This window comes from Pelobates fuscus, chromosome 9 (assembly GCF_036172605.1).
Source record: "Pelobates fuscus isolate aPelFus1 chromosome 9, aPelFus1.pri, whole genome shotgun sequence".
NCBI lineage: Eukaryota > Metazoa > Chordata > Amphibia > Anura > Pelobatidae > Pelobates > Pelobates fuscus.
In genome coordinates, this window is record NC_086325.1 from 5,556,025 (window position 1) to 5,569,573 (window position 13,549).

Below are 13,549 nucleotides of genomic sequence, written 5' to 3' on the forward strand. Positions count from 1 at the left end.
TTGAACAGCAACATTAGTAAACTCACACCTCCTATAACACACACTACCTGAGCAGCAAGCTCACTGCAGCTCCCCACCTCCTATAACACGCACTACCTGAGCAGCACACTCACTGCAGCTCCCCACACCTCCTATAACACACACTACCTGAGCAGCAAGCTCACTGCAGCTCCCCACCTCCTATAACACGCACTACCTGAGCAGCACACTCACTGCATCTCCCCACACCTCCAATAACCCGCACTACCTGAGCAGAACGCTCACTGCAGCTCCCCTCACCTCCTATAACCCACACTACCGAAGCAGCACGTTCACTGCAGCTCCCCACACCTCCTATAAGTCCTACTACCTGAGCAAGACACTCACTACAGCTCCCCACACCTCCTATAACCCGCATTACCTGAGCAGCACGCTCACTGCAGCTCCCCACACCTCCTATAACACACACTACCTGAGCAGCAAGCTCACTGCAGCTCCCCACCTCCTATAACACGCACTACCTGAGCAGCACACTCACTGCAGCTCCCCACACCTCCTATAACACACACTACCTGAGCAGCACACTCACTGCATCTCCCCACACCTCCTATAACACACACTACCTGAGCAGCACGCTCACTGCATCTCCCCTCACCTCCTATAACCCGCATTACCTGAGCAGCACGCTCACTGCATCTCCCCACACCTCCTATAACACGCACTACCTGAGCAGCACACTCACTGCATCTCCCCACACCTCCTATAACACGCACTACCTGAGCAGCACACTCACTGCAGCTCCCCACACCTCCTATAACACACACTACCTGAGCAGCACACTCACTGCATCTCCCCACACCACCTATAACCCGCACTACCTGAGCAGCACACTCACTGCAGCTCCCCACACCTCCTATAACACACACTACCTGAGCAGCACACTCACTGCATCAACCCACACCTCCTATAACCCGCATTACCTGAGCAGCACGCTCACTGCAGCCCCCCACACCTCCTATAACACACACTACCTGAGCAGCACACTCACTGCATCTCCCCACACCTCCTATAACCCACACTAACTGAGCAGCACACTCATTGCAGCTCCCCACACCTCCAATAACCCGCACTACCTGAGCAGAACGCTCACTGCAGCTCCCCTCACCTTATATAACCCACACTACCGAAGCAGCACGTTCACTGCAGCTCCCCACACCTCCTATAAGTCCTACTACCTGAGCAAGACACTCACTACAGCTCCCCACACCTATAACACGTACTCACTGTACTCCCCACACTTCTTATAACCCACACTACCTGAGCAGCACACTCGGTTTCAACGCAATCCCCAATAGCATCTATAACCAATATGACTGCATTCTCACAGTGCCCCACTGCATTGTTTAACTTCCACTCTACTTCCAGAATATTTAGTTATTCTGAAAGTGCAGTGCAGTATGGGTTCATTATACCATACTGTGGCGAAATTGACCTCGCCACTGGTTCTTGGTGGAGCCTGTTTGCCAGCCTCCTGCCCTGTGACTATGGCCCCTGTGGTGAACTTTGGGTTAAAGACTCTGGTTGTGCCTCTTGGACTTCTAACTGGAACAAATTCGAACTTTTGAAGTGGCACTTCGAACTCCCGAACAGTCGAAGTGGCCACCATTTGCCATTCGAAAACTTAGCAGCGGCCATATTGTTTAGTCGAACGCATCCAGCGCTGTTTGGTCGTCGAGTGCATGGAACTCAAATCGGACACAAACACCGCTGAAACTTTACCTTTTATGGAGGTTCGGCTATTCAAACCGGAGTTGAACGGCATTTGGTAAGAAGATGCCCCAGAACAAGAGACCTACATTAACTAAATCCACGAATGGCTTTGTTTGGTAATTTGAACGTTCCTTTGAATCCTTGAAGTAGACTGGCCGCACAGCCTGATTCTCTGGAACTGTTTTGGGCATTAAACCAAGCTTGCGGTCGGTCAAAATAAAACTTCCAGGAAATTCCTGAACCCCTGAACTGATCTGAGTGATTTTTGGATATGTGGGTCACCCAGATCAGGGCTATCAGGGGATGTAACAATTTTGGGCATATTGTTTTTGGGGTTTTGTAAAATGTTTTTTTTCTGCCTGGAGATAATTGGATTAATACAGTGTCTGACTCCATTGTAACGGATCCTTACAAGTCCATGATAACTGTGAAGCAAGCAAGGGAATTACAGTTTAAACCTCTATTCATTCCATTGTCTCCTGTTCGCATGATTCCGTACGAATTCCGTGTGTAAAATATAGGTGGCCGCCATTTCGGGACTTTTACACGTGTTCGCGGCCATCTTGTGCACGAACAGCGGTGTTTGCCTGTAACCGCATGGAACTGAAAACGGATACACAAACAGGCGAACACCGCTGAGTCCTCCAGACCTCCGTAAATTCGTACTGGAACTACCGAACGTCCCACCATTCGGTAGTTATGTTTCACCATCTATGGGGATTTCAGCGACCACCGAGATTCGTATGGATGACCAGGTTTTCGGGTCTTTTTACCGTGCGAACGGAGACCGACCGCAAGGCCAAAACTCATGGAACTAATTTCGGCTAGTTGGTCTGGGCGGTCGGTCAAAACTTTGGAACGCTGTATCTTCCGAACTATACATCCGAATGGGCTGATTTTTGGGGTACATCCAGAACTTGTGTAAAAATGTGGACATTTTAATTATGTTATGTAGTTATCTGAGGGGAGGAGACGTGGGGGTGTTACCATATGTATTATTGGTTGTTTTCATCCTCCCCCTGGGAGTGTCCTGTATGTATCTGTTCCTAATAAAAAGCAGGCTGGGTGTTCCAGTCCTCAGTTCATCTTGACCCTTCAAAACGTAGCCTCGACTCGTTCTTGGAAGGGGATTATTTGGGAAGATTACTCTGCTCCTGTTTACAGCTGAACCTGACTCTCTCTGGATATCGTGGATGGGATTATACCAGCTTTACTTCTCCACAGCAGCTTGCAGGGAAAAGGACGTCTCCAGCGGCAGATACCCTCTCAATACCTGGGTAGCCGTTACATCCATTATCTCACAGGCAGAGGGGAGGGATTGTATGTTTGTTATGGGAGTGTCGTACATTTAATTACTGTTCTGATTGGTTTGTAAGCTTTGTGTCCCTGTCCTCAACAAGGTCCATTGGGCATACCTCTTGCTTGGGGACTTGCATAAAAGGCCAGTGTGGCACCATTAAAATTCAGTTCCTGCTTACCCTCAACACAGCCTCGTCTCGTGCTCGTACGGGAAAGCTATACCTGCGATAATACCTGCTTGTGGGATTGTTCTTTAGAGTGTTCATTATACCATACCCCGTGTGCAGTGCAGTATGGGTTCATTATACCATACCCCGTGTGCAGTGCAATATGGGTTCGTTATACCATACCCCGTGTGCAGTGCAGTATGGGTTGGTTATACCATACCCCGTGTGCAGTGCAGTTTGGGTTTGTTGTGCCATACCCCATGTGCAGTGCAGTATTTGTTCATTATACCATACCCCGTGTGCAGTGCAGTATGGGATTGTTATATGCATACCCCCATATGCAGTGCAGTATGGGTTTGTTGTGCCATACCCCGTGTGCAGTGCAGTATGGGTTGGTTATACCATACCCCATGTGCAGTGCAGTATGGGTTCGTTATACCATACCCCGTGTGCAGTGCAGTATGGGTTGGTTATACCATACCCCATGTGCAGTGCAGTATGGGTTTGTTGTGCCATACCCCGTGTGCAGTGCAGTATGGGTTGGTTATACCATACCCCATGTGCAGTGCAGTATGGGTTTGTTGTGCCATACCCCGTGTGCAGTGCAGTATGGGTTGGTTATACCATACCCCATGTGCAGTGCAGTTTGGGTTTGTTGTGCCATACCCCATGTGCAGTGCAGTATTCATTATACACATATCCCATGTGCAGTGTAGTATTTGTTCATTATACCATACCCCGTGTGCAGTGCAGTATGGGATTGTTATATGCATACCCCCATGTGCAGTGCAGTTTGGGTTTGTTGTGCCATACCCCATATGCAGTGCAGTATTCATTATACACATATCCCATGTGCAGTGTAGTATTTGTTCATTATACCATACCCCGTGTGCAGTGCAGTATGGGATTGTTATATGCATACCCCCATGTGCAGTGCAGTATGGGTTTGTTGTGCCATACCCCATGTGCAGTGCAGTTTGGGTTTGTTGTGCCATACCCCATGTGCAGTGCAGTATTCATTATACACATATCCCATGTGCAGTGTAGTATTTGTTCATTATACCATACCCCGTGTGCAGTGCAGTATGGGATTGTTATATGCATACCCCCATGTGCAGTGCAGTTTGGGTTTGTTGTGCCATACCCCATGTGCAGTGCAGTATTCATTATACACATATCCCATGTGCAGTGTAGTATTTGTTCATTATACCATACCCCGTGTGCAGTGCAGTATGGGATTGTTATATGCATACCCCCATGTGCAGTGCAGTTTGGGTTTGTTGTGCCATACCCCATGTGCAGTGCAGTATTCATTATACACATATCCCATGTGCAGTGTAGTATTTGTTCATTATACCATACCCCGTGTGCAGTGCAGTATGGGATTGTTATATGCATACCCCCATGTGCAGTGCAGTATGGGTTTGTTGTGCCATACCCCATGTGCAGTGCAGTTTGGGTTTGTTGTGCCATACCCCATGTGCAGTGCAGTATTCATTATACACATATCCCATGTGCAGTGTAGTATTTGTTCATTATACCATACCCCATGTGCAGTGCAGTATGGGTTTGTTGTGCCATACCCCATGTGCAGTGCAGTATGGGTTTGTTGTGCCATACCCCATGTGCAGTGCAGTATGGGATCATTATATGCATACCCCCATGTGCAGTGCAGTTTGGGTTTGTTGTGCCATACCCCATGTGCAGTGCAGTATTCATTATACACATATCCCATGTGCAGTGTAGTATTTGTTCATTATACCATACCCCGTGTGCAGTGCAGTATGGGATTGTTATATGCATACCCCCATGTGCAGTGCAGTATGGGTTTGTTGTGCCATACCCCATGTGCAGTGCAGTTTGGGTTTGTTGTGCCATACCCCATGTGCAGTGCAGTATTCATTATACACATATCCCATGTGCAGTGTAGTATTTGTTCATTATACCATACCCCATGTGCAGTGCAGTATGGGTTTGTTGTGCCATACCCCATGTGCAGTGCAGTATGGGTTTGTTGTGCCATACCCCATGTGCAGTGCAGTATGGGATCATTATATGCATACCCCATGTGCAGTGCAGTATGGGTTTGTTGTGCCATACCCCATGTGCAGTATGGGTTCGTTATACCATACCCCATGTGCAGTGCAGTATGGGTTCGGTATACCATACCCCATGTGCAGTGCAGTATGGGTTCGTTATACCATACCCCATGTGCAGTGCAGTATGGGTTCGTGCAGTATTTGTTCGTTATACCATATCCCATGTGCAGTGCAGTATGGGTTCGTTATACACATACCCCATGTGCATTTCGCTCAGTTTGTACTTTCTTTCCTAACTATACATTTTATTTATATACAAACCAGGAGACCTGGTGTCAGATACACTGTTTAAACATCTAACAGGGTTGGGCAGACTAGATGGGCCGAATGGTTCTTATCTGCCGTCACATTCTATGTTTCAATAAATGAGAATTGTTATGAGTTACAAAGGGACACTATAGGTACCCAGACCTCTTCAACTCATTGAAGTGGTCTGGGTGCAGTGTTCCTGGTCCCTTAACAATGCAATGGTAATTATTGCAGTTCACCTGCCAGACAGCCACTCGCTGGACTTCCGGGTCACCAGGCGACTTTTGGTCACCTGATACTGGACATCCTCACGCTATGCATGAAGGCATCCAGCGTCACCATTGATTCAATGATTTTCTATGGAAAGTCCTAATGCGAGCGAGGCACTTGCCGCACATCCCGCACATCCCCTTTAGATCCTACCACACTGGCTGACCTTGGTGGTGGGGGGAGGGGGAACCAGAGGTGGATCCTGAACCCAGGCCGAGGGACATCCGCGCTTGATTCTGGTAAGTGATAGGAAGGTTTTAACCTTAGACAACTTTGTATTCCTAGAACTATAGTTTCCCTTTAAGGGCAAAATAACCAATCTGTGAAAATTCTCCAGGTCAGCGATGCTTACTAAACAATCCTGTACGTTCTCCTACATCCCCTGTCCACGTTCCCTGTTCTAAGACATTGTCCACTAGATGGCAGCACAAGGCAGCACTTTGTGTCTGTATACGGCAGCTGTTAGGAAGCATTTCTTGCCCAGTCAATATACAATATTTAATATTTAATGGAATATTCCGATGGCTCGCACAGTAGAATCTTGTTTCAGGTGCCGATACATCAAGTACTTAATGCAGAAATTACCATTGAAATGACTAAATATAATGTAAAGCTGTCTGGATCCCACCAGCTCCTTGTAAATGATCATTTATTTGTTTTTGTTTTATTTTTTGTATTTTGTATCTACAGTTTATCAATTTGCTTTAGGTTTATGTTTAGTCCCTTTTTTACAGGACAATTTGTGCAAATGTATTTGATTTGCATAATTCTTTTTTTCCGTCCTTTTGTTTGAAGTCACAATGTCTCACTTTGTCATATACCTGTGTCTGTTATAAGACCTGACTTTATTGCTCTGTTTGGACTTTTTTTTTTTTCTTCACTTGGGGCTCACAGGTAAATTTTACATTTAGTATCATTTAGTTATTGTTGGACCTTCGCTAAATGTTGTTACAATGTAACTGCTTATGTTTCTTGTTAGCTGAGCTGCTTAGCAACAGGCTCCGATTTCCTCTTTTGTCATCACACATTTAACGCATGTATCCCTGTTTTTTTCTTAGTTTGTTTTTTGTTTGCTGGTCTGTTTTTATCAATTATTCATTTGTTTTCTTTAGAAACGTTTCCTAAAACATGATATATACATGTTGCATGTTATTTGTCCATGCATTGGATGTTTTGCAGACGAGTCTTATTTTCCTTTCAGTTGCAGACTCACCTTCTCTGTGTCTGTGATCTGGTTCAAACGGGAAGGCCCACATATAAAACCGTAGTCCTTGAATATCGGTACACTGACCTGCTGCTTGGGGCCACAAACAAAAATACACTCATTCACGACTTAAATGAGTGCACATGCTTGTAATACCACACTGGCAGTGGCGTCTCCAAGATTCATACTTAGGGGGGGTGTGTGTATAAATATATATATATATATTAAATATATTGTCAGCCCTTTGCTCAGCTGCGCAGGAAACATTAAAGCCGGCTGCCGCGGGGAGCATGGAGACGGCGCGTGAGGGAACAGTAACCTCCTGCAGTTCCTCTCTGCTCCCTCGCGTGCTGTTTAGTGACATGACATCACTCCAGCCACGGCATCACTACACAGAGCCATAGGCGTGCGCAGCCTATTGCATTAGGGTGTGCACCCTAAAGCACAAACACACGCCGCATGTATATATATATATATATATATATATATATATATATATATACACACACACTGACACGCATACTCAAACACACACACATACACTCACAGACACACACACACTAATATATTCATAGACACACACATTCACAGACACACATATTCACATACACTGACACACATACACATTCACAGACACACATTCACACATACACATTCACACATACACTCACACACACACATTCAGACACACACACACACATTCACATACACACACACAGACACACACACAAACACAGTCACAGACACACACACACAAATTATTATTTTTTTTAATTAAAAAAATGTCCACCCAGCCTCCCTACCTGGAGTGCTGGCGTGGACTTGTCCCTGGGGTCCAGTGGGTCGGTCGGCTCTCTCAATATCAGCCGCGGCGAGGGAGCTGTGAGCTTTCTGCTCCCTCTCGCCGCGCGGGCTGTCTGCTGTAGCTGGGAGCCGGAATATGATGTCATATTCCGGCTCCCAGCATCAGCAAGCAGCGCGCGGCGAGAGGGAGCAGAAAGCTCACAGCACCCTCGCCGCGGCTGATATTGAGAGAGCCGACCGGGGGGGGGGGGGGGGGTCCATAACCTCTTGCCCCCCCCCTCCCATCCATGATAGGGGGGACATGGGGGGAGGAAGGGGGGCGCTGAGTGCCTGCAGGAACTCCGTTCCTGCAGGACTTAATCCATAGGCGTGCCGCGGGGATTAGGGTGTGCCCAGGCACACCCGGCACACCCCGTGCGCACGCCTATGCACAGAGCGCGCAGGGGAGCAGAGAGAAACTGTAGGAAGACTGAGAGGAGACACACTGTGTATAGGGGCTGCATTGTGAATGTGTGTGTATAGGGGCTGCATTGTGAGTGTGTGTGTGTGTGTGTGTATGTAGGCTGCATTGTGAGTGTGTGTGTGTGTGTGTAGGCTGCATTGTGAGTGTGTGTGTGTGTAGGCTGCATTGTGTGTGTGTGTGTAGGCTGCATTGTGTGTGTGTGTGTGTGTAGGCTGCATTGTGTGTGTGTGTATGTAGGCTGCATTGTGAGTGTGTGTGTATGTAGGCTGCATTGTGAGTGAGTGTGTGTGTGTGTGTGTATTTAGGCTGCATTGTGAGTGTGTGTGTGTGTGTGTGTGTGTGTATGTAGGCTGCATTGTGAGTGTGTGTGTGTGTGTGTATGTAGGCTGCATTGTGAGTGTGTGTGTGTGTGTGTGTGTGTGTATAGGGGCTGCATTGTGAGTGTGTGTATAGAGGCTGCATTGTGTGTGTGTGTGTGTGTGTGTATATATATATATATAGGGGCTGCATTGTGAGTGTGTGTGTGTGTGTGTAGGGGCTGCATTGTGAGTGTGTGTGTATAGGGGCTGCATTGTGAGTGTGTGTGTATAGGGGCTGCATTGTGAGTGTGTGTGTGTGTGTGTATAGGGGTTGCATTGTGTGTGTTTAGGGGGTTGCATTGTGTGTGTATGTGTATAGGGGCTGTAGTTATTAGGGATAGGGAAGAACTTTACAATTTGTACTTTAATAATTGTTTAAAAAAACAGACCCACCCACTGCCCCCCACACACAGATACGCACACTGCCACAGACTGACACCCCCTGGCAAACAGACAGACCCCCACACACTGCCCCCCAGACACACACACACTCACACTGCCACAGACTGACACCCCTCGGCAAACAGACTGACCCCCCCCCACACAGACGGACACATACACATACACACACACAGACTGACCCCCCCACACACACAGCCCCCACACACAGACTGATGCCTCCAAACACAGTCTGACCCCCCCCCCACACACACACTGACACCCCCCACAAACAGACTGACCCCCACCTCACACACAGTTTGACACCCCCCACACGCACACAGTTTGACCCCCACAAACAGACTGACAGACCCATCCCCGCTCCCCCTCTCCAGTGACAACCCTGCGTGACACTGGCAAATAGCATATCCTGTAGATGTAGTCAGGCAGCTTAGTTTCTATATAACTACACATGAGGATTAGAAAGCCACTTGGTTAGATCTTCTCAGGGGTACAGTTTATCTACCAGATCTGGTGGTTTAATTTGAGAGACAATTGACCTCCAGGGATTGTCATGGGACACAGACTCCAAAAAATATTAGTAAATTGTGTAATTTGCAAAAAAAAAAAAGTGTGTGACTTCAGTGTTCCTTGTACAAAAACATTGTGTTAATGAGTTGGTTGAAAAGAGAGTAACTGGCTGATCGTAAGGTGAGGACATCTCAGGAATCACAGGGTTAGTCACTAAACTCCAGATATCTGTGAATTACATCCAAACGTGAATACCAGCCACACTGTGATCATGGCCAAGTTGGAGAATTTTGACAGAACAATTTTTGTGTCAGCTTTACTAAGCGGATTTAATTGGTGAAAATGCATTCATGTACCAAAGTGAGATTCAAATTTAAGATCCAAATAGTTGATCTGGAACAGTTTGTGTATTTTTTCAGTACAGCTACTAAGGTCTTAAATTTGAAACTCCCTTTCAGTTCTCACCCTGTCAGAGTTGGGTTAAAAACACTGATAGTTATCAAAGTTTGAAGAAGATTGAATTCCAAAGTAGATCTCACCTGGGTACCACTTTCAGACAGAAACAAGATGCAGCCACAGAGAGCATATCGGAGAAGACTGAAACATGTCTTTACAACATCCAATGATTCCATATATTCATCCTGCCTCCTGGCGATGACACTGAGTGTGAGAGACAATGTAACAGAATGGAGAATGGTTTCTTTGATCTACGCATTGCTGTTGGCCGTGTGTGTCTATTTACGGTTATGGTCTACCTATTATAAAAGGGATGTCAGATCATCTCAAACCCACGTCAGTTACTTCAACAATTCCCGGACACTAACCTCGGTAGGACAAGGGAGAATGTAGTTAGATTGAGCGGAAAATTGTTTTTTACAAAAAAAACATCTTTGGCCAAGAAACCTGTAGGACGCATGCAATGTTATCAAGTCAGCTCGGACCAAAATAATATTTTAAGCACTGAGTTAAATCCATACCTGGTAGAATTCAATCTGTTCTTAGTGTTTCCAAATAACAGTGGTCTAAATAGAACCAAGCAATCGGCTGTCTATAGAAAAGCAGTATGAAATATTTAAACCAATTTGGATAATAGACCATGTTCTTACCATGTTCTTACCATGTTCTTAATTACCTTTTTAGAGAACAACTGGGAACATTTTACTCCTCTGTGAAATTTCACATATGTTGATCTGCTAATTATCGTACATACACTGTGAAAAAAGAAAATACAAAGTGAATTGTAATAGAACAACCCCGTGATGGATCCCCTGGTCGGATTCTGCTTCACAAGGCTTTATAATTGGCTATTTAGGGTAAGCTTCCATACAACTGCAATACAATTACCTCCCGCATTTGTTCTTATTCAGCAGCCCCCAAACCCCTCATTTGTTTATGTATCTGTAGGTTAAGCTATGTGTATTATTCCTAATCCGTTTTATGATTGTTATGAACGATGTTATGTGCTTATTAGAGGGAATCTGAGCTGAGGCATTTAACCCATTCGGATCTCAGGACTCACTGGCTATTGGGATGTTCCTAAACCTGGTCTCAAAGGGGTTAAGATATCACCTTCTAAAATGTCCTTCAACTATTGCTGATCACTATCACCCATGTTAGAACTCAGAGGGGGATTTTCACTAAACTGTGAATTGTTGGGGATTCAAAGTGAATTTTAAAATTTTAGCCCAAAGTGGCTACGATAAAAAAAAAATCTCTACGTCAGACATGTTTTCAGTTTGTCCATTTTAGTTAAAGATTTGAAATTGTCTTTGAATGCCTGACAATCCGTGGGGGTCCAACGCAAGCGTGCCGCCCTACAAATAATGAATACAGTTGGCAAGAATTATAATTTGATACTTACCTGTTATGAACTTTACACTTTCAACAAAAAACTGAATAATTTAAGGTAAATTGATGATTATAAACACATGGTTATTCAATAAAGGGATTTCTAATGTTAGCTCAGAATAGCCAATTTAGGAAACATCTTTAGCTCCATCTGACTCCAGAATGTCCAGCGCCTGTGACATCCCTTTTCATAGTCACAGCTGCAGGTTACGTACCATCATGGTATCGAGGTTATTGAGGCCAGAAACGTGTCCCACCATCAGCACACTAACCATCAACTGCTGGAATGACAGTGAACACTCAGTTACCCCAGTTACAAATTACAACTAAAAATGTGCCAAGAGGTGTCTTTTCTAATTTCGTAATTTCTTTTGTTACTGGTATGTTGAAAGTTAAAGTGTTACTCCAAGCACCATAAACACTTCTGTGATTTGAAGTGGTTATGGTGGCAGTGAGGGAGTTAATGAGGGGTACTGTAAAGGATTATATAACACTGTTTGGGGGATATTAGAACTGTTATAAATTATGAAATATAATTCAACAAATTTCAACCATTCACCATATTAATCCAATGGATTGATACCATCCACTAACACCAATTAATATATCTTGGAAATCACACACTTTATATTTAATAATATTGAACCAAAAATAGTTAAGAATGCAGGTACCGTTTTTACAGATTTAAAAAAATAGCTTTTTAGTTGTAACCATCTGATCTTAAAAATAGACAATAGGTGTGAAACCGCAAATACGGCTTCTTGCATGAAAATGTTCTCCACCGTTCCACCACGGACGATTCACTGGCGGATTCTCCTTAAAAGAAAGGAATAAATTAGTTCAATTAGCACAGGGCTCTGCTAGTGAGATAAAACATCATTTGTTATAAAGGTAGAGTCAGATAGAGTCACTTTTTCGCCATCTGGGGTGAGGTCTACTATGGTTTTGCTCTTAACAGACGTTCCTGAGATGTCTTGCAAAATACTGTCTCTTCTCTCATTTAGTTTGGAAGAGGAACGCCCCATTGTCCCACTTTGGCTGCCATTGGTCTGAGAGCACACATTAGTCACCTTGGTTGGTTTAGATTTTGGGTGATTGTTGTAGACTTTATATTTCATTAACAGGATAAAGATAAAGACCAAGACAGAGGCCACAATGATTCCACCGATGATGATAATCATGGTGCCACCAAGAAACTGGGCATGAAGAGAACGGCATTGTTTGTATTCCTGCTCAGTGGTGAATTGTACGCATCCAATGACTCTAGTTGCAGTTAAGGCAGTCGTTCCATCATCATACACAGCCAGGACACACAGGTCATAGCTACGAGATGCCACCAGATCACTAAGAAAAAATGATTTGCTTGATGAAGGAATCATTCTAAAGAAAAACAGAGAAACATTCAAAGTATTCAGTTTCTAGGTATTTCAACACATGATAATTCCAGTTCTTTTAATCAGCATACTAAACATAAATTTATTTTAATTCATCCATTATCATAATACAACTGACCTCTTCTTATTTTCATAAATACAACATTGTCCCGGTAAATATTGACCATTAAACATGTCACTGTCATTATTACACTGTGACCCTGGGAGGGACTGACCATTAAACATGCCACTGTCATTAGTACACTGTGACCCTGGGAGGGACCGACCATTAAACATGTCACTGTCATTAGTACACTGTGACCCTGGGAGGGACCGACCATTAAACATGTCACTGTCATTAGTACACTGTGACCCTGGGAGGGACTGACCATTAAACATGTCACTGTCATTAGTACACTGTGACCCTGGGAGGGACTGACCATTAAACATGTCAATGTCATTAGTACACTGTGACCCTAGGAGGGACCGACCATTAAACATGTCACTGTCATTAGTACACTGTGACCCTGGGAGGGAGTGACCATTAAACATGTCACTGTCATTAGTACACTGTGACCCTGGGAGGGACTGACCATTAAACATGTCACTGTCATTAGTACACTGTGACCCTGGGAGGGACTGACCATTAAACATGTCACTGTCATTAGTACACTGTGACCCTGGGAGGGACCGACCATTAAACATGTCACTGTCATTAGTACACTGTGACCCTGGGAGGGACTGACCATTAAACAT

The 13,549-nt window shown here is 44.9% G+C and overlaps 1 protein-coding gene across 2 annotated transcripts in view; it reads right to left on the reverse strand.

The window, feature by feature from the left end:
* Positions 1-12,089: 12,089 nt before the first annotated feature.
* The window catches only part of LOC134572215 (leucine-rich repeat and fibronectin type III domain-containing protein 1-like protein), a 669,227-nt gene continuing 667,767 nt past the window's right edge, over positions 12,090-13,549 (reverse strand). For both annotated transcript variants that reach the window (XM_063431031.1, XM_063431033.1), the window contains exon 5: positions 12,090-12,800. In XM_063431031.1, coding sequence (XP_063287101.1) covers positions 12,281-12,800 — 520 coding nt within the window. In that variant the 3' untranslated portion in view covers positions 12,090-12,280. The remainder of the gene's footprint in view (positions 12,801-13,549) is intronic.